Source organism: Babylonia areolata, chromosome 18 (genome assembly GCF_041734735.1).
Source record: "Babylonia areolata isolate BAREFJ2019XMU chromosome 18, ASM4173473v1, whole genome shotgun sequence".
Lineage (NCBI taxonomy): Eukaryota > Metazoa > Mollusca > Gastropoda > Neogastropoda > Buccinidae > Babylonia > Babylonia areolata.
This window is the reverse complement of record NC_134893.1, coordinates 69751174-69778673: the sequence shown is the minus strand read 5'-3', so window position 1 is coordinate 69778673 and position 27500 is coordinate 69751174. Positions and strand designations below refer to the sequence as shown.

Here is a 27500-nt window from a genome sequence, read left to right as displayed (position 1 = left end):
GCAATACAATCACCGACCATCTTCATCGTCCGTGTTGCCCGCAATACGCGTCGACGACAGTTCAGGGGAGCTCATCAGCAGGGAACTCTGGTTCTGCGCCTCTGACGCACTGACGGACCCACGACCAGTGCCAGGGGAGACAACTGCAGCGTCCGTCGTGCTTTCTGCTTCTGCCGAGCTGTTGAGTCGCTCTTCAGTCTTGGGGCTTTCTTCGTGATTTTCTTCTGAGTTTTTGCTGCGATGTTTCTTTCGGGTCGACCCGCGCAGGTCTGCAACAGGCAAGTTGGTTTCGGTCCTATCTGGTCTTACACTGGAGATAGTGTGTGTAACCCGAGTAATTCATCACTGAGGGTAGCTCCCACACCACCTCCTGCCACCCCCTCCTGCCACCCCCCCCCCTCGACCCCCCTCCCCCACACCCCCCACGCACCCCCCCCCTTCCACACACACACACACACTGAACATTATCCAGGTACCTGATAAAAAATAAAATAAAATAGACTAAAATAATCAAAAGGAAAGGAAAGGAGTACAATAAAATGAAATAAAATACAACAGGAAAAATGAAATAAAATAAAATCAAAATTAAATAAATTCAAAAGGTCAGGCAATCATTTTAGTACAGTGGTTCGAGTTGTCACACGTGTGACTGTTCAGTGTGTGTGTGTGTGTGTGGGCGTGCGTGCATGTGTCTGTGTCTGTCTGCGTCTGTGTGCGTGTGTGTGTGTGCGTGCATGCCTGTGTGTGCGCGTGCAGTCTTCTGTGCAAGCATGTAAATATAAAATAAAATCGGTTCTTTTCATTGTATCCACAAAAACACATACATGCACAATGTATATTTAAATATACATAAACATACCCTCAAATATAGTCAGTGTCTCTCCCAAGCATTCAGGCAATGACCTACACAAACCTACCATGTCAGCATACCTGTTTACCCAGAAAATGTTATCGGTGTATTCTTCCACAAAAACAAGTGTAATTTTTTTTTTTTAATTGTGTATTATTACATACACACTCTCACATATAATACAGATATATAGATATACACCCATATATGCAAATATTATACACAGATCTACAAACATATGTATACATCATAATATCTATACACGGATACACATGCATATATATAAACAGAATGTTTTTGCCCAACTTCAGCATATTCAGAGTTTCAAAATAGCAGTCCCAACATGAACAAAGAGCAAAATTTTGCTAGAGTAGCAAGAGTCATCACTCACTAGACAATTCAACACCAGTGGCCAACTGTTTTGGCACACCAAGACAACTACCACGGTTCTACGCCACTGGTGCACAAGAGCACTAAGCGCTTAAATCTAATGGATGATTTTTGCTTCATGCTGGTGATTAAACACTCTCTGTCTCCCCGCATCAGGTAATACATTTGTGTCAATTAGCATGCATTTTGTATTTCTTTTTTTTATCACAACAGATTTCTCTGTGTGAAATTCGGGCTGCTCTCCCCAGGGAGAGCGCGTCGCCATACTACAGCGCCACCCATTTTTTTGTATTTTTTCCTGTGTGCAGTTTTATGTTTTTCCTACTGAAGTGGATTTTTCTACAGAATTTTGCCAGGAACAACCCTTTTGTTGCCATGGGTTCTTTTACGTGCGCTAAGTGCATGCTGCACACGGGACCTCGGTTTATCATCTCATCCGAATGACTAGCGTCCAGACCACCACTCAAGGTCTAGTGGAGGGGGAGAAAATTTCGGGGGCTGTGCCGTGATTCGAACCAGCGCGCTCAGATTCTCTCGCTTCCTAGGCGGACGCGTTACCTCTAAGCCATCACTCCACTGCATGCATGTACTGTTTAGTGTCAATTTTGGGGTTTCTCTGCATGTTCTTTTAAAATCTTCACGGAAATTTAAAGCTGTCAGTGATTTATTCAAGCAGTAACTTGATGTTGCCAGCACTGTGCACAAAACTGAGAGGGGGACTTGAGAGCAATTAAATGTGTGTTAATAATAATAGTGATAATAGAAAATCATCATACCATCTTTCAGAAGTTTCCGGAAGGCCACTTCATGAGCAGGAGAACAGAAGACCCTGGGGAGAACAAAGTGAAGACACTACATTAGAATGAAAGGAAATTTTCTATCTAAAATTACATTTAAAATTAAATAACATACCTACCGTGACCCAACTAGTGCAGACTCCGGCAGGGGTCTGACGTTCCTGTCCTGTGCAAACTACTATCCGCCTATGCGGAGAAAATGAAAGCAACTACGGCCGATAACCTCCCGGAAGTAGGTAACCTCCCCTTTGTCCCGCTAGCTAGCGTCCTCTTTTTCCGGCAGCCATCTCGACACCTGTTCCTGTTTGTTTTAGATGGGTTTTTGTTATCATTTTTCTTGCACGTTTGTATGTTGTTATTTTTCTTGCGCAAGTAAAACACACATAAAATATAAAACAAGTGACCAAAGAAGCGTTGAATTAAATGATTCCAGAAATGTGTTCTGGTCAAGGCAAACTTGTCCCTACAGGTATATTTGTCCTTGGCTCTATGTTACCTTAACCCAATTCAAAGGTACTTACTGTTACATCCTCTGGCATACTTCCCTGTCATACCAAAGCGAAAAAGTGCTGAAAATATACTGAAACTACTGGTTTTTCCTCCCAAGTGTGGACACCATCAGACAGTTTGTCCCTTTGTTTACGGTTCATGCATATACATATGCAGGAACATGTGAAACTAAACAAGTTTTGACGCCCAAGCAATGCTCAGGCGCAGGGTTTAACTCAGTACTGCCTGACAAAAAAATAAAGTTTATAAAAACCTTTTGGGTGGTAGTTGAATCCTCTTTGTTTAGACACGACGTTTCGGACCATAGGCCAGTTGTCAAGTGATGAGAAGAGGACAGTGTGAATAGGAAAGCCTATGTGAGGAAAGGGTGATGACATCTCGCATGGCCCATCAAAACAGAAAGTAGTGAGATGTCATCACCCTTTCCTCACATGGCCCATCAAAACAGAAAGTAGTGAGATGTCATCACCCTTTCCTAAACAAAGAGGATTCAACTACCACCCAAAAGTTTTTTATAAACTTTATTTTTTTGTCTTTGAAGAATCCTGCAGTCATTCTTGTCTTCAGTACTGCCTGTTAGCTCCCCTGACTTTCCCCACTGATCACCCATTTGTATAGGTAAGAAATAAAATTGCCAAAAAAACAAACGTTAGAATTTAAGAACTTCTTCTTCTTCTTCTTCTGCGTTCGCGGGCTTCAACTCCCACGTTCACTTGTATATACGCGAGTGGACTTTTTACGTGTATGACCGTTTTCACCCCGCCATGTAGGCAGCCATACTCCGGTTTCGGGGGTGAGCATACTCAGTATGTTCTTTTTCCATAACCCACCGAACGCTGACATGGATTACAGGATCTTTAACGTGCGTATTTGATCTTCTGCTTGCGTATACACACGAAGGGGGTTCAGGCACTGGCAGGTCTGCATATATGTTGACCTGGGAGATCGGAAAAATCTCTACCCTTTACCCACCAGGCGTCGTCACCGTGATTCGAACCCGGGACCCTCAGATCGAAAGTCCAACGCTTTAACCATTCGGCTATGGCGCCCGTCAAATTTAAGAACTGAAAACTTCCAAACGGATCAGTAACATAACGAGTTAGTTGGGGGCATAAGATAAAACTTCCTCCCTTCTCATGCTACCTCAGTGAGATGATGACAGTATCCATATTTTTGTTTGAAATTTGCACACATTGATCACTTGTAAACAAATCCAGGAAAGCAGAAAGAGTTTGAAACAGATTAAATTCAGAACGTTATGTAGCCACAACAGGGCCCCTTTGTCTAAATCTGTTGTCTGCCTTGTGGGTGAGATGAAACTGAGTCTGATGCCATTGTTGACACACACTGTTCATGTGAACCAGTCCAACGATAACAACTCTCCTGCTTGCGAGCACAGCAACACACACTCACACACTCCATTTATTGGTTGCAGTGGACAGTGGAAAGGTCAATTAACATATTCTAAGCTCATAATATCATTCTGGAAATTAGGTGCCACTCCAAAATTTTAAAACTATCTAGTTCCTGTTTGAACAAAAAATGATAATAATGACTCCTCTTGTTGTTGTCTCAGAATAAGAGGTCAAAGTGCCAAGTTTAGAGAATACAAAAAATATAAATATAACAGTAAATGCAGTTTGCATATAATTAGGCTTCATTTATTATTTTTTTGTGCCCATCTCAGAGGCGCAATATTGTTTTAAACAAGATGACTGGAAAGAACTGAATTTTTCCTATTTTTATGCCAAATTTGGTGTCAACTGACAAAGTATTTGCAGAGAAAATGTCAATGTTAAAGTTTACCACGGACACACACACACACACACACACACACACAGACAACTGAACACTGGGTTAAAACACAGACTCACTTTCAGAGATCAGGTTGGGTTCAATAGACAATAGGTCATATGACCGGAAGAACATAAAATCAATAGGTCATTTTGAAAATCAATAGGTCAAATATCACCCGCTTAAGGTGGACCACGGCACAGGTTTTTCACAAAAAATCATTAAAAAACGTGTTTTGGGATTATACTTGTATTTGGTCAAATAATGTCTCTTCTTTGCATTTCTGTCAACCATTTTGCTCAATTTGACCGATTTCATTGCAAATAAAATCATTTTCTGACATGGGTGTGTGTGAAGTTTGAGTGAATGTGACAAAAAAATCGAAGTTTGCATCGATTTGGACGGCCTGGTGCTCGCGATCTGGTTTGGAAACCCCCACTTATTTGGTATCAGTGTGAAGGTCATTCACCGGTCTGTCCTCTCATTCCTATTTCCTGTGGAAAATTCCACTCACGGAAACACACGAAGAGCAAATCCGAAGGAACCCGAGAGGCATTTTTGAGGGGTTGTGGCTGAGTCGAGGTTTCTGATTGGCTTGTCAGAGTAAAAAAAATAGCCCATTGGCCCAATCGGTCATGTGACTTTTTCCAAGATGGCGTCTGTTTATTTTCACGATTTCAATCGACACACCAGTTGCCTAAGATTTTGATCGAAATTTTCTATTACAAGTCACGGACAATGCCAAAACACGTTGGAAAGAAGTTTAGGACTGTCTCTGCATTCGGCAAAAGGAAGAAAAAGCGTAAGATTACAACACAAGCTGAAAAAAAGCCTGCCGAACAGCGACCGACTTAGCAGTGCCTTCGACATCTACGGGCATCAGTGAAAGCACTCCGCTTCTCAGTTCGAAGAGAAAATTGGACGTTTTCACCAGAAAACATGTGTGAATGGGTGACAGTGACCCCAGTTCAGACGAAGAACCACCGTAAAAAAAAAAGTGCACCAGTTCCTGAAGTACAACTTCGCTCAGGACAGCCACAATTCTCACAGAACATTATCGTTGATGTGTCAACATTGGACTGCTAGGTGTCGTCAGTTTATTGTGAAAAATGCGAAGCAAAGGTTTGTGGAAATTGATATAATAGTCTACAGATATATAATATTTAATATATATAATATAGTATTCTATTTTATTTCATTTTGTGAGTTTTTATTATGTTTCATAGCAAAAAAAAAAAAAAAATTTTCTCAAGTATTGAAATACTTTTCCCAGTAATATTTCTGTGGATTTTTACTGAGTGACATACTGTTTGTGTGTGTATGTGTGTAAAAAACTGTCAGTCTAAGTTTCTTTATTCTCTCTCAGTCTGTGTGTGTGTGTGTGTGTGTGTAAAAAACTGTCAGAGTCTCTTCTCTCTCTCTCATTCTCTCTCTTGAACCTTCTATTCTCACACATTTGATTTCTTTTCAGGTCTCTGTATTTGAAGATGAGACAAAGAGGATGGGGTCAGCTCTCTCTCATTCTCTCTCTTGTACCTTCTATTCTCACACATTTGATTTCTTTTCAGGTCTCTGTATTTGAAGATGAGACAAAGAGGATGGGATCAGCTCTCTCTCATTCTCTCTCTTGTACCTTCTATTCTCACACATTTGATTTCTTTTCAGGTCTCTGTATTTGAAGATGAGACAAAGAGGATGGGGTCAGCTCTCTCTCATTCTCTCTCTTGTACCTTCTATTCTCACACATTTGATTTTTTTTTTCAGGTCTCTGAACTGGAACTTGTGGCTGGGAGCAAAGCAGAGATGTTTGCAGAGAAGTCTGATATGCTCAGGGTCAAAACAGCAACCAGAAAATCCTCTGACAGAGCAAAACAAAAGAGGAAAAAAATTGAAACTGTGAGACGTCAGAAACGTGAACATCGACGGGCAGATGAGGGAGAAGTATACGCCCCAGGAGCATTTTGAACAATCAAATAACTGAAAAAACTCTTTCTCACCACTTAGTGATATTGGCCAAGTGCTGTTTTCCTGTGTATTATTTTTTTTAGTGTGTAACTATGGGTTGTAGTTTGTGAGTTCTCAACACAATCTTTGAAGGCGTTTTTCTCAAAAGTTGAATTTCTGCTGCAGGTGCGTCAGTGGCCCACATGTAACAATTGATACAGTGAAAATATTATCATAAAATTAGACATACTGATGTAAAAATGTGTGCTGAGTGCAATGAACATAGTTAGAACTCTCTACCTCTAGTAGTTTTTTTCATAGCAAGTGACTAAAGCATAATAACGTGAATGCATAATTTTATGCGTTTTTGACAAGACAGAGAACAATGCTTGTGGACAGTGGGCATCTGCTTTTGTGATCATTGCACTAAATGATGTCAAAACAAACTGTGGAAATGATGAGAATCATTATGTAATGCATGTGTTCAGTGCTGCAAAGGGGCCAAATAATGGTATGTATTTTTAAATAAAATTATCATATCTATATTAACATCCTGAGTATGTGTACCAAATTTCATGCAGATACCTTTAGTAGTTCCTGAGAAACAAAAATTAGCTAAAAATGACACAGTGGTCCACCTTAATGCAAAAGTGGGAACGCCAATTCTTCTCGCCGAAGCTCGCGAAAGGCAGCGATAAAGATTCGTTTCGGATTTCGTTTCGTCACGGATCCGTATTTTAATAAACCAGTTTATAGTCATTTCCTGTAGGGAGCAGACGACAAAGCGATCGCGATCGTTAAAGAGAGAGAGAGAGAGAGAGTGAGAGAGATGGTTACTTTGGTTGACCGACTGGTCATAAAAACAATAAGTCATGTGACCTGGCAACTTGAAAAACAATAGGTCATTTCAAAATTAAATGCGTCAATGACCGATGACCGATGTCAAACCTGATCCCTGCACTTTGTTTACACAAGTGAGTTAAAAAAATAATAAATCTTACCGATACAGTACAAACTTGTCCTCAGGGTTGTGCTTGTCCTTGGTGACCACGAGCCGCTTGGTGACGGTCTTTGGGTCGTTGGACGCACAGGTGAAGTGGAAGCTCTTGCGACAGTACTTCACGGCGCAGCCGCACGACGCCCCGCGACCCTTCTTCCCTTTCACCCCCTTGCACAGGGAGCACCGCTGCCAGACATTCAATCAATCAATCAATCAATCAATCCCTTTAATGTCTGGAACACACACAGCAACACTTGCACAGGGAGCACCGCTGCCAGACATTCAATCAATCAATCCCTTTAATGTCTGGAACACACACAGCAACACTTGCACAGGGAGCACCGCTGCCAGACATTCAATCAATCAATCAATCAATCAATCCCTTTAATGTCTGGAACGCACACAGCAACACTTGCACAGGGAGCACCGCTGCCAGACATTCAATCAATCAATCAATCCCTTTAATGTCTGGAACACACACAGCAACACTTGCACAGGGAGCACCGCTGCCAGACATTCAATCAATCAATCAATCAATCAATCCCTTTAATGTCTGGAAGACATACAGCAACACTTGTACAGGGAGCACCGCTGCCAGACATTCAATCAATCAATCAATCAATCCCTTTAATGTCTGGAACGCACACAGCAACACTTGCACAGGGAGCACCGCTGCCAGACATTCAATCAATCAATCAATCAATCAATCCCTTTAATGTCTGGAACACACACAGCAACACTTGCACAGGGAGCACCGGTGCCAGACATTCAATCAATCAATCAATCAATCAATCCCTTTAATGTCTGGAACACACACAGCAACACTTGCACAGGGAGCACCGCTGCCAGACATTCTATCAATCAATCAATCAATCAATCCCTTTAATGTCTGGAACACATACAGCAACACTTGCACAGGGAGCACCGCTGCCAGACATTCAATCAATCAATCAATCAATCAATCCCTTTAATGTCTGGAACACATACAGCAACACTTGCACAGGGAGCACCGCTGCCAGACATTCAATCAATCAATCAATCAATCAATCCCTTTAATGTCTGGAACACACACAGCAACACTTGCACAGGGAGCACCGGTGCCAGACATTCAATCAATCAATCAATCAATCAATCCCTTTAATGTCTGGAACACACACAGCAACACTTGCACAGGGAGCACCGCTGCCAGACATTCTATCAATCAATCAATCAATCAATCCCTTTAATGTCTGGAACACATACAGCAACACTTGCACAGGGAGCACCGCTGCCAGACATTCAATCAATCAATCAATCAATCAATCCCTTTAATGTCTGGAACACATACAGCAACACTTGCACAGGGAGCACCGCTGCCAGACATTCTATCAATCAATCAATCAATCCCTTTAATGTCTGGAACACATACAGCAACACTTGCACAGGGAGCACCGCTGCCAGACATTCTATCAATCAATCAATCAATCCCTTTAAAAGTTTAATGTCTGGAACACATACAGCAACACTTGCACAGGGAGCACCGCTGCCAGACATTCTATCAATCAATCAATCAATCCCTTTAATGTCTGGAACACATACAGCAACACTTGCACAGGGAGCACCGCTGCCAGACATTCAATCAATCAATCAATCAATCAATCCCTTTAATGTCTGGAACACACACAGCAACACTTGCACAGGGAGCACCGCTGCCAGACATTCAATCAATCAATCCCTTTAATGTCTGGAACACATACAGCAACACTTGCACAGGGAGCACCGCTGCCAGACATTCAATCAATCAATCAGTTTCAGTTTCAGTAGCTCAAGGAGGCATCACTGCGTTCGGACAAATCCATATACACTACACCACATCTGCCAACTAGATGCCTGACCAGCAGCGTAACCCAACGCGCTTAGTCAGGCCTTGAAAAAAAAAAGAAAAAAAAAAAGGTGAATAAATAACAGATTTTTTTTTTTTTTTAAAGGTGAATAAATAATAGATTAAAAAAAAAACTACTACTACCACTACTAATAATATGTATGAGGTGCAAAAACTTGATGAAGTCAACTATAAGCATACATAAATACGTAAATAAATAAATAAATAAATAATTATAATATATATAAAATCTATCAATCCCTTTAATGTCTGGAACACATACAGCAACAGTTCTGTCTGTCTGCTGGCTTATTATCGCTCTCCTGGCAGTTACATTTATTAACAATCACTTTATTAATGGAGGGCATGTAGAAATTTGGAGGGGCAAATATTCTTTTCTATCTGTCTCCAGAAAAAAAAAAAAAAAAAAAAAAATCTGAAAAATTCTAGCCCTGTACAAATCAATAAATGTATTTGCTTACCAAACACATGAAAAAAAAATAATAAAGACAGCAACGTCACATAAATCAGTACCAGTTTGTAGCCACGGGCAATCTCTTTCTCAACTTCACCGATATCGAATCCTCCAAACACCTGGCATTTGTACTGTGTCAGACCTGAGGCGTATTGCTGCACACACACATAAACACAAGACACACAATGAAATAAAACAGAAAGAACTAGCAAAAAATACATTCCTAAGTACGTTAAAACAGAACAGGCACCACTGAACACCACCGAGGTGACTCAGCAGCAGTGCAGGGTCTCCTCTGGTGTGTGGCCTCCTGGTGACCTAACATTGATGGTTCCCTGTGGACTGCCGACGCTGGAACTGCGACGGATGAACCCGGGTGTGGCCGTGTATGGAGGAATCTAAATGAGCGGCGTGGGAGTAATGTCACTGAAACGGTGCAGATGATGGGGCAGCCAAAAAAAACAAACAAAAATTATAAACAAAGTACAGACACACAAGTGGGTCAACAACCACTTTAGAGTGATAAAATAATAAATTTGGTATAAAGTGTTTGTCACGTGACCAGTCAAGGTTGAGGACCCACCTACAACCCGACAGGCCCCGCGCAATCTAATAAAAGAAAATTTAAGAAAAAATGGGTCTCCGGATCCTCGCACGCTCAATTAAATGCAGCCAACACCAAGAATTTATACACAATACCAAACTTTATTCACTCACTCACACAGATATACTGACAACCAAAACAGCAGTAAGACTTAACTATTTCCCTTAATCCCCCCTCCACTCCCCAAACTTACTAACCCGCTAATACAAATCGCCACATCATAAATGGGAATGAGGGAAAAATAAAGGGGAAAATCACATTCGCTCGAACACGTACACTCACCCCTCTTATGCACTGCTCTCACACATACACACGCATCCTCTACCGTCCATGTACGACTCGCATTAGTTCCGAACACACAGGTCCTTGTCATAGACAGCGCACGATGCCGGCGACCACTGGGAGTTCTAGTCTTTCTGTAGACAGGGGGGTGTAAAGCGGCGATTGTTGTATACGTTGGGGACACCCCTGTGACAGTCTCAGGGTATCACGGGTGCAGGGAAGGCTGTGGGTGTCCAGGACAATGGCGGACCACTCTTCCGAGCTGTAAAGAGACTCGAGTCAAGAGTCAAGCAAAAAAAAAAAACAAAAAAAAACAAAAAACAAAAAAAAACAACAACAAAAAAAAAAACAATGCATGTGCTAAAGCAGACACACAGAGGGGTTTCGCACACACTCACATGTACAGCTGAATGACTTAATACAACTGTAAAAAAAAAAAAAAAAAAAAACAATAACAGAATGTGTGCACACAGATATACATAAACCTGAATCCACCAGGATTGGCAGGGCCATACTGCACTGAAATTAAAGTATGTATCTCAAATGCAGCAATAACAACAACACCAAAAACCTGAAATATATATCAACGGCCGCTCCCTGTCTATAGAAAAACAACAATAAAACTAGCATTCTTCACCCTTTCAACCTGACTCACCTCAAGAGCTCGTGAAAAAAAATAATACGGGAGATTAAATCCCTGGAACTAGGACGTAGTCCCAGACCTCCTGGTCAGACACGGACCCAGGAAATGTAGTGGCACTGGAGGCCCCAAACCCGAACTGAATCGGTAAAAAACCCCTCACTCCAAAACGAATGGAGCAGGAACAGCCCCACACAGTGACTAGTGCGGCGTTGACGACCGTTGGCCCCCTTGCTTCTTCCGGTCCCACAATTCCTTGCTGCGATGCATGCTTCCATTTCCGCCCAAGTACCCCACAACAAAAATCGTCGGACAACAGGTTCATGTTTAGGGTCAAGTTGAAGTGAAACTCTTTGCCGTCGGCACGAAACCCGCAAAACACACTGTTCTTCTCCAGTTGATCTGACCCGTCGAGGTAGATTCCGTATGAGTTGTCCTTATCAAACTTGTAGTTGAGCTAAACAACCGGCAGATATGCATGCACGAGAAAAAGAAAACATCAACCTGAGCTGACTAGAGGGAGGGAAGGAGCACACACTCATTCGCGCGTACACACGCACATGTGCACGCACGCACATGTGCACGCACGCATAGAAATAAAGAAAGAAAGAAGGGAACAAGAAAAAACAAAACAAAACAAACAGCGAAAATCATGACGTATTCGAGGGGTCAAGTTGACCAAAATTTCCTTCTTTTTTTTCAACACTACACTGTCGCACGCGACAGTGTTTACAAAGCCCCAACCCCCACAGCCCCCTCATAAAAAATCACTTTTGTCAAAAACAGTGAAAACTGAACAAACCCAACAGTTACCTCCCTTGCATGGTCAGTTTGCAATGACCTGTGTGGGTTTTAGTTTCAAATGATTCATATGACTGCTATTTTTCAGTAATGTGTGTGCATAAGTGAGTGTGTGTGTGTGTGTGTGTGTGTGTCTGTGTCTGTGAGTGTCTGTGTGTGTGTGTGTGTGTGTGTGTGTGTGTCTGTGTGTGTGTGTGTCTGTGTGTACAAACTATAATTTCTGCAATCATCAATTATATGACATAGATGCTTCCTTATGGACCCTGTGTAGCCCCAAGCCAAATGCTGAAACTGAGCACAAAGTAAAAAAAAATGTTCAGCAATATCCACATTTCTTCCCCTGTACTTTTCCTTTTTATAACACGGAAAAAACTTGTAGTTGTAAATTGGTTAATAAATTTGTGATATATACTCTACATTTCCTCCACTCCACTCTTTGACTGGCCTTCTTTTACGTCTCTTGACCGGGGAAGAAATGTAGAGTATATATAATAAAATGTTATTTAACCAAATTTATGATTGTTCAGTCCAAGGACTGAAACTGAATGAAAAGAACACATGGGTTAAAATGTGGATACTGCCAGCAGTTCTGCTAAATTTAGCACTGAGACTGACCATGCATCGATGGTGTGCAGAAATCACTTTGCCAGACTCCAACTTTTCGGCGTGCAGCTGTCCAGAGATGGTCTCCACCTCTGAGCCCTGCCAGCAGAACTGGCACACCACCGGACCCTCTTTGTCGGTCTGAAAATGACACTGATTCGTCACAAATTTCAATCCAACTTCAATGTTTTCAAACACAGATAAGAATTGAAATTTAGAGCTAATTTACCTAAAACTGCACACACACTCATACATGTATATACATGCATTCACACACACACACACACACACACACACACACACACACACACACACACTGTAAAGCATGACCATGTTTTCAGACAATTGTTTTCACAGCAAATGCAGTGGGGCTGCAAAACATTTTATTTATCATGATAAATCATGCCGTTTACAGGTGTTGTTGTTTTTTTAACACACTGACACAACACTTGCATAAAATACAATGCATTCTACACACACACATACTGACACAGAGGAACAAGAGTGCTTCTGTATTGGTAACCAGAGTAACTGTAAGTGTACCTTATACTTTAGTTATAGTATTAGTATACTGTAAGTTGTAAACTGCGTGTGTGTGTATGTGTGATTCTGTGTGTTTGCCGGTTTATCCATCTACTCTGAAATTGAATCCTCTCCCTTGTTTTCATCAGCCTAAACAAGTGTATGTTCCTAGGATTTGACAAATTAAACTTCGAGTTATTAGCATTATTGACCGTATCACCATGTCTCGTAAGAGGTACTTGCCAAACGTCAGTTCAAACGATTCTCAAAGTTAACTTTCATTACAGACCGACTGATGCAATCGCTATTGCGCGTTCGTTACAATTCCAGAGGCTGGCAGGGCGTGCAGACATTGGCTGGCTGGACTGTTTACACGGGAGCTTTGGGCCAGAAAATATGTATGAACTTCAATAAAATCACATCGGTTTAGGGTAAACAGAACTGCTGGTTATGCTGCGCACTGTATCCTCACCTCTGCCATGTCATAAGATCTGTTTTGATCACTATTTCTTTGATCAAAACAATACACCAGATCGATGCCGTGATTCCCTCCAAATACTGACAGGAAGTGACCTTCGCAGGTACGTTTCACCGAAATTTTCCAAATAAAATTCAATTGCCAAAACGAAAAATGATAATACCAATTCAGTAACACATGTAATCGTTGCACTTGTGCGCCATGTGCGTCGATTTAACACCAAAAGCTTTATTCAGTGTCGCTTGAGTTTGTTTTATCCCTTGATTTCTTTTGTTGATCGAAAACATAATTCTCTCAATGTACAGGTACGTCAATCTTCAGTTGCTCTAAACGGACTGACAGTGACACTCCAGCTGTGTGTGTGTGGTTGTGTGTGTGTGTGTTTGAGTTCAGCAGTTAATGTTAACACTGGTACATACTGCTGCAGTGAACTTGCCAAACTGGCTGTAACACGTCCAGTAGTATGATGTCATTTCAATTGAAATGTAGGACAGTTCACTTTCAGGATTTATTTAGTATGTGGATAATCATGATAATGAAAATATGTTCAGCTTTTTCCCAGTAATTTAGAAATACTGTTAAAAATAAAACACTCAACCCCATCCATCTGATCAACCCCTCCCCACTCCTACCAGTGCTCACACACACACACACACACACACACACACACATGAAATAACAAATTGTATAAAGATATGATGGCCCACTTCACACCCAAACCCTCCTGTGTCTTTTGTGTTTGAAACCCCATTTTCACAATATTTTAACAAAGAATTATATGTGTGTTTCCCAAAGAAACAATTTCATGTTGAAGGTTCATAGAATTATCTAAAATGACAGTTTTGTTTTCACCAATCTGTTAGCAAATTATACTTAACCGATTGGAATGTTTCTATTTCCACATTGGCCATTGTTGATTTACAAAGGTTTATAAATTTATGCATGAAATGTGTATGAATTACATGACAGAAATTAAATTACTGAAATTTTATTGTTTGTCAGGTTGCCTGACATGAGATTCATCAGCGTTGTGACAAGATGAGTTGGATCTGTTCATGTCAGGGTGTTGAGGTTGAGCCCACTCTTTGCAGCTTCAAGTTGAGAGAAATCAGCCTCCACTGGACTGTATTTTCTTAGCAACAGTTGGATACATATTCAGTAACCTGGCTGATGACCTCAATCCTCAATCCAGCATAACTGAGTTTGAGATTGTCATATGTGGTAAGGAAATTTGTAGTTTGAATGAACTTATGTTTGTAACATTAAATTTATTGTATTTCATTATGTTTGGTTGTTGGCTTTTGTTGTTGTTGCTGCTGTTTTGGGGTTGTTTTTGTTGTTTTTGTGAAAATGTGCATGAAAAAGTGGAGTGTTGGCCTAGATCAAGGTAACGCATCCACCTAGGAAGCGAGAGAATCTGAGCACACTAGTTCGAATTACACCGGCAGTCGCCAGTATTTTCTCCCCCTCCACTAGACCTTGAGTGGCGGTCTGGAAGCTAGTCATTCGGATGAGACGATAAGCTGAGGTCCCCTGTGCAGCATGCGCTTTGTGCATGTAAAAGAACCCATGGCAACAAAAGGGTTGTCTCTGGCAAAATTCTGTAGAAAAATCCACTTCGATAGGAAAACAAATGAAATTGCAGGCAGAATTTTTTTTTTTTTAATGGGTGGCGCTGTCAGTGTAGCGACACTCTCCCTGGGGAGAGCAGCCCGAATATCACACAGAGAAATCTGTTGTTACAAAAAGAGTAATACAAAAGTGTCACTATCAGTGTATAATGTGCATTATAAAAATGTATTTGTGTGGAACTGGTAGGGTGCACTGTGCTTGCCTAGGTAACAGTACAAGTGCTAACAGGTTTGTGTGTGCATGTGTGGGTGTATGTGTGTGTGTGTGTGTGGCAGTGTATGATGTGCACACAAGTGTACGTCACTGAGTGTGTATAGGTGTGTGTGTGTGTGTGTGTGTGTGTGTGTGTGCGTGTGTGTGTGGCAGTGTATGATGTACACACAAGTGTACGTCACTGAGTGTGTATAGGTGTATGTGTGTGTGTGTGTGTGTGTGTGTGTGTGTGTGTGCGTGTGTGTGTGGCAGTGTATGATGTACACACAGGTGTACGTCACTGAGTGTGTACAGGTGTGTGTGTGTGTGTGTGTGTACTTAAATACACTGGTACTTGCAAGTACTGAATGTGTTATTTCTAAACACATAACAAACCTCTGGACTTCAGCTAACTGAAATAAAGAATGTTTGTCAATGCAAAATATCGTTTTAAACTGCAGGTGTATTCCAGCTCACACACTCTCATTCTCAGTCTCTCACATACATATACAGTATTCACAAACACACAATGAAAAAGACACACCCATTAATAATATCTGACATCTAACTTTACAACAATGGTTTCCTTTTTTGGTTGATGAAGAGTATAGGGACACTGACTGCAGAAAACAGCAAAACACATTAACTCTCTCCATACGAACGGCGAAAGAGACGACGTTAACATCATTTCACCCCAATTACCATCATCAAAATATTGCAAGCGGAAGGCTCTTATATTGAAGAGGTGAATGTTGACAAAGAATACCACAATTCTGACGACGGAAGCTAAAGGTTGGGTCATTCAGACACCCACTGGATATCCGAGGGGTCTGTGTAGAGGAGAAGAGAGGACTGGCCGTACTGAGTGAGTTAATAACATGGGTGCTTATTATCAAGGTAATACAAATGGTCCGAGACACAACTCTGACTTAACACAATCACAAAATGGAGAAATATGACTACAGTTTTTGAAGACTGAATATGCTAATTAAAAGAAAGGCTATAACAAAATCATTGAAATGTATGTGTAATTTTTATTTGATTTGATATGGATACTTATATAGCATCTATCTTCAGTCTGAGACCAAGCTCTAAGTGCTTTACAAACTCGGAGTCATTTCCACAACTGGCTGCCTACCTGGGTAGAGCCGACTGATGGCTGCCATTGGGCACTCATCATTCGTTTTCTGTGCCATTCGATCAGATTTCAGGCACACACACTTACACACTCAGACAGACATGTAACACTTCACGTATACGACCAAGCAGGAAATGACTGGAAAAACTATCTGAGCGCATGTCTACTGGCTCACAGTGACCTAAACATCTTCAATTATATATACATGAGTTTTAGCAGAAAAAGAGAAGCAATTGTCCCACTGAAAAAAGGAACCAAGGAAGGAATTTTTGTTTAATGTCCCGTCACACATATCGGTGATTGAAGACATTTTGTAAAAGTATTTATGAATACATCTGAGTATTATCAGTTAGAAGGGGTGGGAGATGTGGATGAATGGAGGGTTGGGGGAAACTGGGCAAATGAGGGTAAAAATGTGGGTGAAATTTGAAAGAAAAACAAAACAAACAAACAAACAAAAACAAAAAAAACCCTCTAAATATAGTTACAGGAAATTACTTAAAGGACTTCGTAAAAGAGAAGTCGTTAAACTGACAAGCGAAACAACTGATAATGAATGCAAAAAGTCAAAAACATCAACGTTCTCAGTCACTTGTGAAGACACACTTTCGTGTACAAAAGGCTTCATCAAGCTACAGTGAAAAATTATATGCTCAATTGTCAAAGGAACTAAGTGCAACGTAAATGTTGTCCTCTGGCAAAATTCTGTGGAATCCATTCTGATACTGTGGTATGCACTTGAGGCCCGACTAGCATGTTGGGTTATGCATCTGCCTTGCTGATGAGTAACGTATGTGAATTTGTCAGAACACAGTGACACCTCATTGAGAAAGTAATGTGTATTCAATGATGGACAAGAATACTTCTTCTGCGTTCGTGGGCTGCAACTCCTACATTCACTCGTATGTACACGAGTGGGCTTTTACGTGTATGACCGTTTTTACCCCGCCATGTAGGCAGCCATACTCCGTTTTCAAGAGTGTGCATGCTGGGTATGTTTTTTGTTTCCATAACCCACCGAACGCTGACATGGATTATAGGATCTTTAACGTGCGTACTTGATTTTCTGCTTGCATATACACACAAAGGAGGTTAAGGTCTGCAAATATGTTGACCTGGGAGATCAGAAAAATCTCCACCCTTTACCCACCAGACGCTGTTACCGAGATTCAAACTTGGGACCCTCAGATTGAAAGTCCAATGCTTTAACCACTCGGCTATCGCACCCGTTGGACAAGAATACAGAACCAGGGGTTTGGAGCAAAAAGCCCTTATCTGCACTGCGTATGGTGCAGCTGACTGGAAGCCTGTCCCATTTTTTTGTGGGGAAAATTCTGCGTGAATCACAAGTCTGAACAATACACTCTTAAGTTATACAGACAATATCTTCATGATCATGTGCACACTTTGCAGGAACGGAAAATCTTGTACTTTTTCAGACATGAACCAGGACATGGACAACAGAAATAAGTTTCAATGACATTTTTTTAGTTAAAAGGAACAACTCAGAACAAGAGAAACATGTCATAGTAAATTTCACTTAATGATGATGATAATGATAGTAGTTTTACTGAAGCTTTCATTGAAATATATATGATAGTCAGTCGTGTCCGACTATGACCATCAGAACAGCAGAGGAGGCAACTGCTGTTCCGACTGTTTGGGCTAGAATTTGATTATAGTGGAGAGTGTCTTGCCCAAGTACATCCCCACTCTCTCGGCCAAGAGGGTTTTAGGGCAGTCGGCTTTGGGATGGTTCCCAAAGGCCATTGAAATACAATGATAGTCAAGGTACATTACAAGAGTATGTTTATACAAAAATAAACATTTTGCATAAAAATCCTTATCGCAAGTAAATTTCTTACTGCACTTCCCCACTCCCATGCACAAAACGTACAGTCACATCAACCATATATTGAACATCAATATATCATCAACATAATCTCAATACCAAATGCTCACCCAACACAGAGGAATGTGTATATACATGTGCATAAACACACACACACACACACACACACACACACTGTGAATATGCTTGCAGATAAAAAAAGAATTGAAAAAAAGAGAAATAAGAATGAAAACCAAAAACACAAATGCACATCATCTTAGACACAAACTGATCCACTGTCAACCACATGGATAAAACAGAATTTGGATAATAATCATTTTCTATTTTAAACATACCCTATTCTTTCAATCAATCTGAAGCAGCAAATCTGAAGAAAGAGGGGGGAAAGGTGGACATTTCTTGTTATGCTGGAGCTTTTTTAAAGGAAGGGGTGCAGAATCCTGTACTTTCAGAAGCTTGGGAAGAATGCACTGTGCAGAACTAGAAAGAAGAGCTTTGCAATAGTCAAGTTTCGACTAAACAAAGGCACAGGCAAGAATTCTTACTGCTTCAGCTGTTGAGTACCTACGGATCGAAACAACATAACAACACCTCTTTTTTCCTCGCTCTTGAGTGGGTCTGTTGACTTGTCAGTATGGTTCTGGTACCAAACCTGACCAGAAGTCCAAAACAAAAATTCTAAAACTTCTTCATGTTGGTAAATTTCACTTAACAAATAACAATTGTTCTTTGGTCTTCAGGCGACTAAGGAGCCACAATGGCAGAGGCAGTTAGCCATGAAACTTCCAATCCAGTGTTCACCAGTGATCAGGGTTCGAGGCCCTGTTTCAGCATGGTGTTGTTTCCTTGGGAAAGACACTTCACACTGGTTTTTCTCACTCCACCACCCAGGTGTTAACTCTCTCCATACGAACGGCGAAAGAGACGACGTTAACAGCGTTTCACCCCAATTACCATCATCAAAATATTGCAAGCGGAAGGCTCTTATACTGAAGAGGTGAATGTTGACAAAGAATCCCACAATTCTGGCGACAGAAGGTAAAGGTTGGGTCATTCAGACACCCACTGGACATCCGAGGGGTCTGTGTAGAGGAGAAGAGAGGACTGGCTGTACTGAGTGAGTTAATAAGTACCAGACTCCAGTTGGGAAAGGTTAAAACAGCAGGAGACGACGCCACCCCCAAGCCCCCCCCCCCCCCCCCCCCCCCCCGGCCCCCACATCCCCACCTTCCTGTACTAAGCCCTAGACACAGTCAATATTAGTGACTGAGTTCTGTGGGTCTTATCTCTGGTTGGTGTGGTTCTGGTACCAAGCCTGCCTCCTTCTGCTCTCCTCTGCTTCTCTCTCGTACATCTCCGCTGATCTCTTGTGCTGCTCCTCCAGTCTCCTTCTCCTGTCCTCTTCTCCCTCCCGCTTCTGTTCCATCAGTTTCAGCTCCTGCTGCAGTCTGTCTACGGTAATACGATGCAGCTCATCTTCTCTCCGTTGCTTGTTTTCGATCTGCGTCATTTCCTTCTGCATTTTCTGCATGACAAGTTTGTGTTGCGCTTCCATCAAAGCAGCTTCGTTCTGCATTTGGACAATGTGAAGGTCGTACTGCTCTCTCTTTCTTTGTTCCTCTGCTTTTTCTCTCTTTTTCCTCTCTTCTATGAGCGTCATTTCCCTCTGCGTTTTCTCGATGAGAAGGACGTTCTTTCTGATTCCTAACAGCAGGTGCTCTCTCTTTAGATCTGATAAGCTGGACCCCTGTTCCTCCTCCATCTCTCCATCACCGGTTCTGTTTTTGCTGGGTCTGTTTGTCCACTTCCGTCCGTTCACCTGGCTTGATGTCGAGACTGGATCTGACAACACAACCAAAAAACGTGCACTTCATTTAATTCGCAAGATAAACGTTTGTAGTCAGATAAACGCATCCACAAGGTGATTTTTTTTTTTTTTTAAACAAAAGAACACACAGAGTACACAAAACATAAGCCAATGCTGAATTTTACAAATGTGGCAACAAAGTATAATTATATGATCTAAAAACAAAAGAACATACAGAACACACTCACAAAACAGAAGTCAGTGTGACATGTTACAAATGAAGTAATAAAGTAAAATAATTATCATGATATGCAAACCTTATGCTTATCTATCATGAACTTCCCAGTTCCAAATCAAAAACTTTGCTTCTGCCCAACAGATGAAAAGACCAAGCAAGAAAAATGTTACACAGCAATACAAGCTATAAAATACCTTATGCTTATCTATCATGAACTTCCCAGTTCCAAATCAAAAACTTTGCTTCTGCCCAACAGATGAAAAGACCAAGCAAGAAAAATGTTACACAGCAATACAAGCTATAAAATAGCATCATGTGGAGTGATGGCCTAGAGGTAACGCATCCACCTAGGAAGCGAGAGAATCTGAGCGCGCTGGTTCGAATCACGGCTCAGCCGCCGATATTTTCTCCCCCTCCACTAGACCTTGAGTGGTGGTCTGGACGCTAGTCATTCGGATGAGACGATAAACCGAGGCCCCGTGTGCAGCATGCACTTAGCGCACGTAAAAGAACCCATGGCAACAAAAGGGTTGTTCCTGGCAAAATTCTGTAGAAAAATCCACTTCAATAGGAAAAACAAGTGAAACTGCATGCAGGAAAAAATACCAAAAAAATGGGTGGCGCTGTTGTGTAGCGATGCGCTGTCCCAGGGGAGAGCAGCCCGAATTTCACACAGAGAAATCTGTTGTGATAAAATGAAAATGAAATGAAATGAAAATAAATACACTGGAAGTGATGAAGGTGATAAGTACTTGCATTTTAATTTTTATGTCCATGATTATCTATTGTCTCATGAATGCATGCAAGAGATATAAAAATATAAACATTACATTTATGAATTTCACTTGCCATGGAGTGAACCGAACAGTGTCACCTTTTTTGTGTGTGTCATACACTGTATCATGTCAAACTGGTGCATTTGAGTTTGACGTGATAATAATTGGTATATTCAACAAAATAGGGAGTATAACACAAACTCCCCATTTCATGCCATATAATGAACATGTCGACCTCAAGTGCACAGTATACCTAACCAAAAGGAAGTATAATACTTAAATAGTTGATACAGACTCCCCATAAAGATATGAAACAAACAGATCATCCCTTCAGAAGACCCAGTTTGTCCAGTTACCAGAAACTAATGGCAGCCTCACCTTGTTCTGCACCTGCAGACTTCCCTGAATGGTCTGCATCAGATCCCACAGGATTCCCAAGGCCGGTACCCATGTCACAGGATGCAGTTTGTAGTCCTGGGCTGGTGCCACCAGAGTTAGAGTCCGGCACCAGGTCATGACCATTTGGTATTTGCACTGCTGCCTCTGCTGGAGAATTGAGAGCTGATGGTGTCTGACCTTTAGATGACTTGTCTGAACTCGAATGAGAGACTGGGTATTGAAGCGTTTCAACACGACTCAAACTGACCTGATTCCTATGCAGATCTTGTGTAGTCTTCTTGGATATTTCTATTCTGGTTGCGTTTGCCTTCACAGCGCTTAATCTTAATGTTTTGGCCACAGTGCAGCCTGCTGTTTCCTCTTGTTTTTTTCTGGCGGTACAATACTTTCTTTTTGTTGGATGCAGAATGGGCAATGATATGCTGTCTGTTTCTGAATGTGCTGTTGACTTCGCTTTAGTCTTGTCTTTTGCTTTACAGGTCTTTGAGCCAGCACCTTTTCTTTTGACGGGTCTCACTACTGGGGCTTGTGTTTCACCTCTGGTTGAAGAACCTGCTGTTGTTTCAGCCTGTAAAGTGGGTGAGTCAGAGCTGTCGCTGTCCGTCTCACGATCCGTCTGATTGAAGTTAGACGCTTCGTCTGAAGTTACTGACGACGCCATGTCTGGTTCCCGGTTCTCTTGATTTTCACTTTCCTCAGCACTGCCCTGTGATGCCCGTGCTTCTGTCTCGCTCCCTCCATCAGTGGTCACTCCGTCATCCACTGTATTATCATGGTCATTTGCTGAATCCAAATGTTCTACAGACCTATTTTGTGTGGGAGCCGTCACCTCTTTATCACCACTGATCTTTTCTTTGCCTTTTCCTGTCAGAACACACACAACACACAGGCACACACACACACGTGCACATCACACACACACACACACACACACACACACACACACACATGCACACACACAGACATGAAAAACAATTTTTTTTAATTATCAGACCGGCATGATCAATTCAAAAATAGCGTAAGATGAATGCAAAAGCTTCAACCGCTTATTCTTTGATTCGGATGTATGGACTTGTTGTTTGCAATAATCAGAAACTTACTATTTGTCTGGTGTCAAAATAACTGGATAAAGAGCTATAGCTTTTAGCCTGTCAATGCTATAGAATTATACATGGAAAAAAAAAAGATGAAAATAAAAATATAAGTTGTAATAAATATAAATACTTTCATTTTGATTATTAGTTCTTGTCGACATAAATCACTGAAATGAATTAGTTATTATCGAAATGATATGAGATTTGTTACCTGTATAATAATGTCCATTCAAAAAATTGTATTCTAACACAAGTTACCATTGACTGTACTTACCTGTATTCATTGTTTGATGCGTCTGACTGTGCCCTTTACAACAAAATATCCTGCACACACACACACACACACACACACACACACACACACACACCGGTTTTGAACTCATGCTTTGTACGTTTCTTCTACAACTAAATGAGTCAACTGCCATGGTATTTATTTATTCATTTTATTTTTATCTAAAAACAACAGTGCTGTAGAATATGAACAAGTATATCATGCATAAAAAGCTGAGGTGGATTATAATGGTCTTCCACTGTGTCCTCACATCATATACAGCACTGTCGTGTATATCAAATGCCTTTGCTTTATCAATAGTGTTAAATACACATAGAAGGTATTGCTGTGTTTGCCACAGTTTTTTTTTGGGGGGGGGGGGGGACTGGGGGGGGGGGGACTTGGGGGGGGGGGGGGTTAACAGGGAAGGGAGGCAGGGTTGCAGAATTCTATTTCCTCACTGTACGTCACCAAAAAGCGATTAAGAAGTAGACATGGTCTGTGGAAATGAAGTTCATCACTGCTTGTAATAACAGCTTTTAAATTTCATGAGAGGAACTCGTGAGAGGAAGTTTCCAGATCTATGTCAGTTTTATTCCTTCCATAAATCTTATGTCCAGCAAAACCTATTCTTCCACTGTCTGTGTTCGTTACATTTTCTCTCTTTCTTTTTTTTCTTGGGTTTTCTTTGTTTTGTTTTTTGTTTTTTTTGTTGTTGTTGTTGTTGCTGTTGTTGTTTTTGTTTTGGTTTTTGCCTTGTTTGCTGTTCTGTACAAATTTGAAAAAAATACAGTCCAATCCCATTATATTGCAAGGCACAAGCCATGACAATTACTGCCATGAACAATAACTGATAACAATAATAATAATAATAATAATGGTACTTATATAGCGCTGAATCTTGTGCATAAACAAATCTAAGCGCTTTCGCACCAGTCATTCTCACGCACGCATAACTCTACAACTGGAGAAATTAAAGACAAGGAAGAGGCAAGGAAGGGAGGCTATTTTGGGAAGAGGTGGGTTTTAAGGCCAGACTTGAAAGAGAGTGTGGAGACTTGACGAAGTGAAAGAGGAAGTTCATTCCAATTGCAAGGTCCAGAGACAGAGAAAGAACGGGGATGATGATGATGATAAAACAGCTGGTTTTTTGTTTTTGTTTTTGTTTTTGTTTTTTTTGTGCCATTTAAGAAAATAATTGTACTTAGAATAGAAAATTCAAACTGAAAAAGAAATCTCTGCAGTATAGGTCAGATCAGATAATCCCTAGTTTCCTAGAAGAAGAAGAAAAAAAAGGGGGGGGGGGGGGAGAAGAAAACCCCAGCAATATTGAATACAGGAAAAGTATTGTACTTCCATACAAGACAAAGGCATATAATTCACACCATTGTTGCTTGCACTACCCGTCAAGTAAACAAGTTATACAGGGAAATGAGCCTAGAGACTCCCTCCACCCACCCATCCCTCAACCCCCAAAACGTTAAGCTCCAATCCCGTTCATATACCCATCATTTGACATTTACACATAGCAACAAAGGCAGAAGAAATGTGAAACACAAACATCATTCATCCAAGACTGGATAAAGCCCTCTAGAACTTGGAACGTGCCACACACAGAAGAGACGGACGAATGAAAGGAGAAAAAAAAAATCTGCATAAAATGACGTTTTGTTTTCTGTATTTCAGAGATGATGGGGGGTGCTCAAGGTGCTGCCATGGGGGTCCATTAAGGTTCAGGGTTACGAACCTCCATAGCAACATCGTCATCGTCATCCTCCTCCTCCATCATCATCAATATAAACAAAAAAACAGTCTCAAAGTCTGTGGCCTTTCATGCCCTGCTCTCATGGTGACCTCAGTTTCGATACCCCTGTGCTTAGGGTGAGTCCTGTCAATGTCTTCAGTGTCGGTAAGATTCATGGGGGGGGCTGTTGTTTGAGGGACATGGTGGCGGTCTCAAATCTGGGAGGGACGCTCACTCAGTCTGGCTCCATGACTAAGCCATTATTGTCGTTAGTAGGGGGCTTAGTAGGTGGTGTCCTAAGTACGTTAAATCAGAACAGGCACCACTGAACACCACTGAAGCGACTCAGCAGCAGTGCAGGGTCTCCTCTAGTGTGTGGCCTCCTGGCGACCTAACATCAATGGCTCCCTGTGGACTGCCGACGCTGGAACTGTGACGGACAAACCCAGGTGTGGCCGTGTGTGGGGGAATCTAAATGAGCAGCATGGGAGTAATGCCACTGAAACGGTGCAGATGATGGGGCAGCAAAAAAGAAAAAAAAAAAAAAAAGGTTCAGGATTACTTGACAAGGCTGTGCTCTCATAATATATCCTAGCCTCTTGCGTGGAAAGTGGTCAGGAAATTTGAGCACCACTCCAAAAGATGCATACTCGACGTGGATGACCCTCAGCTGTGTGGTCCCAGCCTTCCCATGTGAGCCCACAGCACACTCAGCTGTGTGGTCCCAGCCTTCCCATGTGAGCACACAGCACACTCAGCTGTGGGCAGGAGCCAGTCACAGGCACAAAACAAAACAAAACCCCAACAAACAAACTCTGATGGGGATTAAACCTCCCAGTCATCAGTGCACAAAGCTAACCACTTCGCCACAACGGCTGTATGGGAAACGGTTTGAACTTCAAATCAAATCAAATCAAATCAAAAACACTTTATTAATCCACATGGAAATTTAAGTTGTGCAATCACAGGCTCGTTGTAAACACTGGCATAAAATCATCATGCGCAACATAAGAAGAGATTAAAACTAGTCAAATAAGAATTCTCAATAGCTCACGATATACTAACCCCCCCACACACACATACTCATGTAAAGACAATAGGGTATTGAACTTTGCACTTTTGTCATTCAACGATTAACATAACCATTCTTCATCCACGTTTAATGGCTCTTTCCTCTTTGCCTCACTTATTTTCCCAATCGTAACATAATTTTTGGGGGGATTTTTTAAAGTTTGTTTTTTGCTTTCCCCTTCACTTTTTCTGATGATGACACATCCTCTTTGCGGTCGCCATTCTTTCTAATGTCCGAAAAGATCAGATCAATATATCAAGCTAAGCACTAGCACAGGCAGTTGTTTAGTTTAGATCTATGCTCCATTGCAATGGGAATTCATTTACAGCTTATCTTTTGTGAAGGACTAGGACTCTCAAACCAGTTGGCAAGATTGTACTGGCTCTCAGTGCTGCAGCCTTGGAGGCTCTTTATTGGCCTAAACCATCCCAGTGTTGACTGTCCTAAAGCCCTCTTGGCTGTGAGAGTGGGGATGTACCTTGGACAAGACTCTCTCCACTCTTGTTTCAGTTTCAGTTTCAGTAGCTCAAGGAGGCGTCACTGCGTTCGGACAAATCCACATATACGCTACACCACATCTGCCAAGCAGATGCCTGACCAGCAGCGTAACCCAACGCGCTTAGTCAGGCCTTGAGAGAGAAAAAAAGATGAATAAATAATAGATAAGCTTACATAACTAAATAATAATTATAATATAAAAAAGGTAGTAGTAATAATAATAATAGTAAAATAATAATAAATAAATAAATAAATATGACAACAATGATGATAAATAAGCAAATAAATGTAAAACATGAAGACACACATTCACACATACACCCACACATGCATAACAGATATGCACCAAACATGCAGCCCACTCTTGATATAAGGAAATTCTAGCCCAGATAGCTAGGACAGCATCTGCCTCCTCGATCTGCTGTTCTGATAGTCTTAGTCGGACACAACTGACTGTCATACATGCATACCTTTTACTTCTGCCATCAATGAACCCACAGTTGGCGTGAACGTATCTGTTGCAGTCCATCAGTTGACACTTTGTGGTGGTGCCAGACGGAGTCACCCGGACTTTCCTTTTTTTCGAAATCTTGCACGAAAAGCATGCCTGTTGGTGGTTGAAGGGGTTGTGTCGGGGTGAGGGGGGGGGATCAAAGGAAATAATCATTAGTTCAGTGGGGTAGAGGAGGTGCAGGGTAATGTGTGTGTGGGGGGGATGTGTGTGTGTGTGTTGGGGCTCATGTACCTTTATGTGTATTTGACTGTGCTTTCATATCTGTGGAACTGCATGTTTGGTGCATATCTGTTATGCATCATATGTGGGTGTATGTGTGAATATGTGTCTCCATGTTTTACATTTATTTGCTTATTTATCATCATTGTTGTCTTTTTTTATTTATTCATTATTATTATTATTACTACTACTTTTTTATATTATAATCATTATTTATTTATTTATTTATTTATGTACGCTTATAGTTGACTTCATCACGTTTTTGCGCCTTATACATATTATTACTAGTGGTAGTAGTAATTTTTTTTATGTATTTATCTATTATTTATTCACCCTTTTTTTTCTTCTTTTTTTTTTTCTCAAGGCCTGACTAAGCGCGTTGGGTTACGCTGCTGGTCAGGCATCTGCTTGGCAGATGTGGTGTAGCGTATATGGATTTGTCCGAACGCAGTGACGCCTCCTTGAGCTACTGAAACTGAAACTGAAACTCAGTGCAATACCTT

The 27500-nt window shown here is 41.3% G+C and overlaps 2 protein-coding genes across 5 annotated transcripts in view; both read right to left on the bottom strand.

Moving 5' to 3' along the window:
- LOC143293036 (uncharacterized) overlaps positions 1-13625 on the bottom strand; it is a 37487-nt gene extending 23862 nt beyond the window's left edge. For both annotated transcript variants that reach the window (XM_076603861.1, XM_076603863.1), the window contains exons 1-6: positions 13546-13625; positions 12564-12692; positions 9681-9776; positions 7287-7471; positions 2017-2069; positions 18-269 (exon numbers count right to left, since the gene is read on the bottom strand). In XM_076603861.1, the coding sequence (XP_076459976.1) occupies positions 18-269; positions 2017-2069; positions 7287-7471; positions 9681-9776; positions 12564-12692; positions 13546-13554 (724 nt within the window). In that variant the 5' untranslated portion in view covers positions 13555-13625. The remainder of the gene's footprint in view (positions 1-17; positions 270-2016; positions 2070-7286; positions 7472-9680; positions 9777-12563; positions 12693-13545) is intronic.
- Positions 13626-19595: 5970 nt separating this feature from the next.
- The window catches only part of LOC143293033 (uncharacterized), an 18784-nt gene continuing 10879 nt past the window's right edge, over positions 19596-27500 (bottom strand). For all 3 annotated transcript variants that reach the window (XM_076603852.1, XM_076603851.1, XM_076603854.1), the window contains exons 4-7: positions 26735-26871; positions 22954-23003; positions 21565-22449; positions 19596-20207 (exon numbers count right to left, since the gene is read on the bottom strand). In XM_076603852.1, coding sequence (XP_076459967.1) covers positions 19648-20207; positions 21565-22449; positions 22954-23003; positions 26735-26871 — 1632 coding nt within the window. In that variant the 3' untranslated portion in view covers positions 19596-19647. The remainder of the gene's footprint in view (positions 20208-21564; positions 22450-22953; positions 23004-26734; positions 26872-27500) is intronic.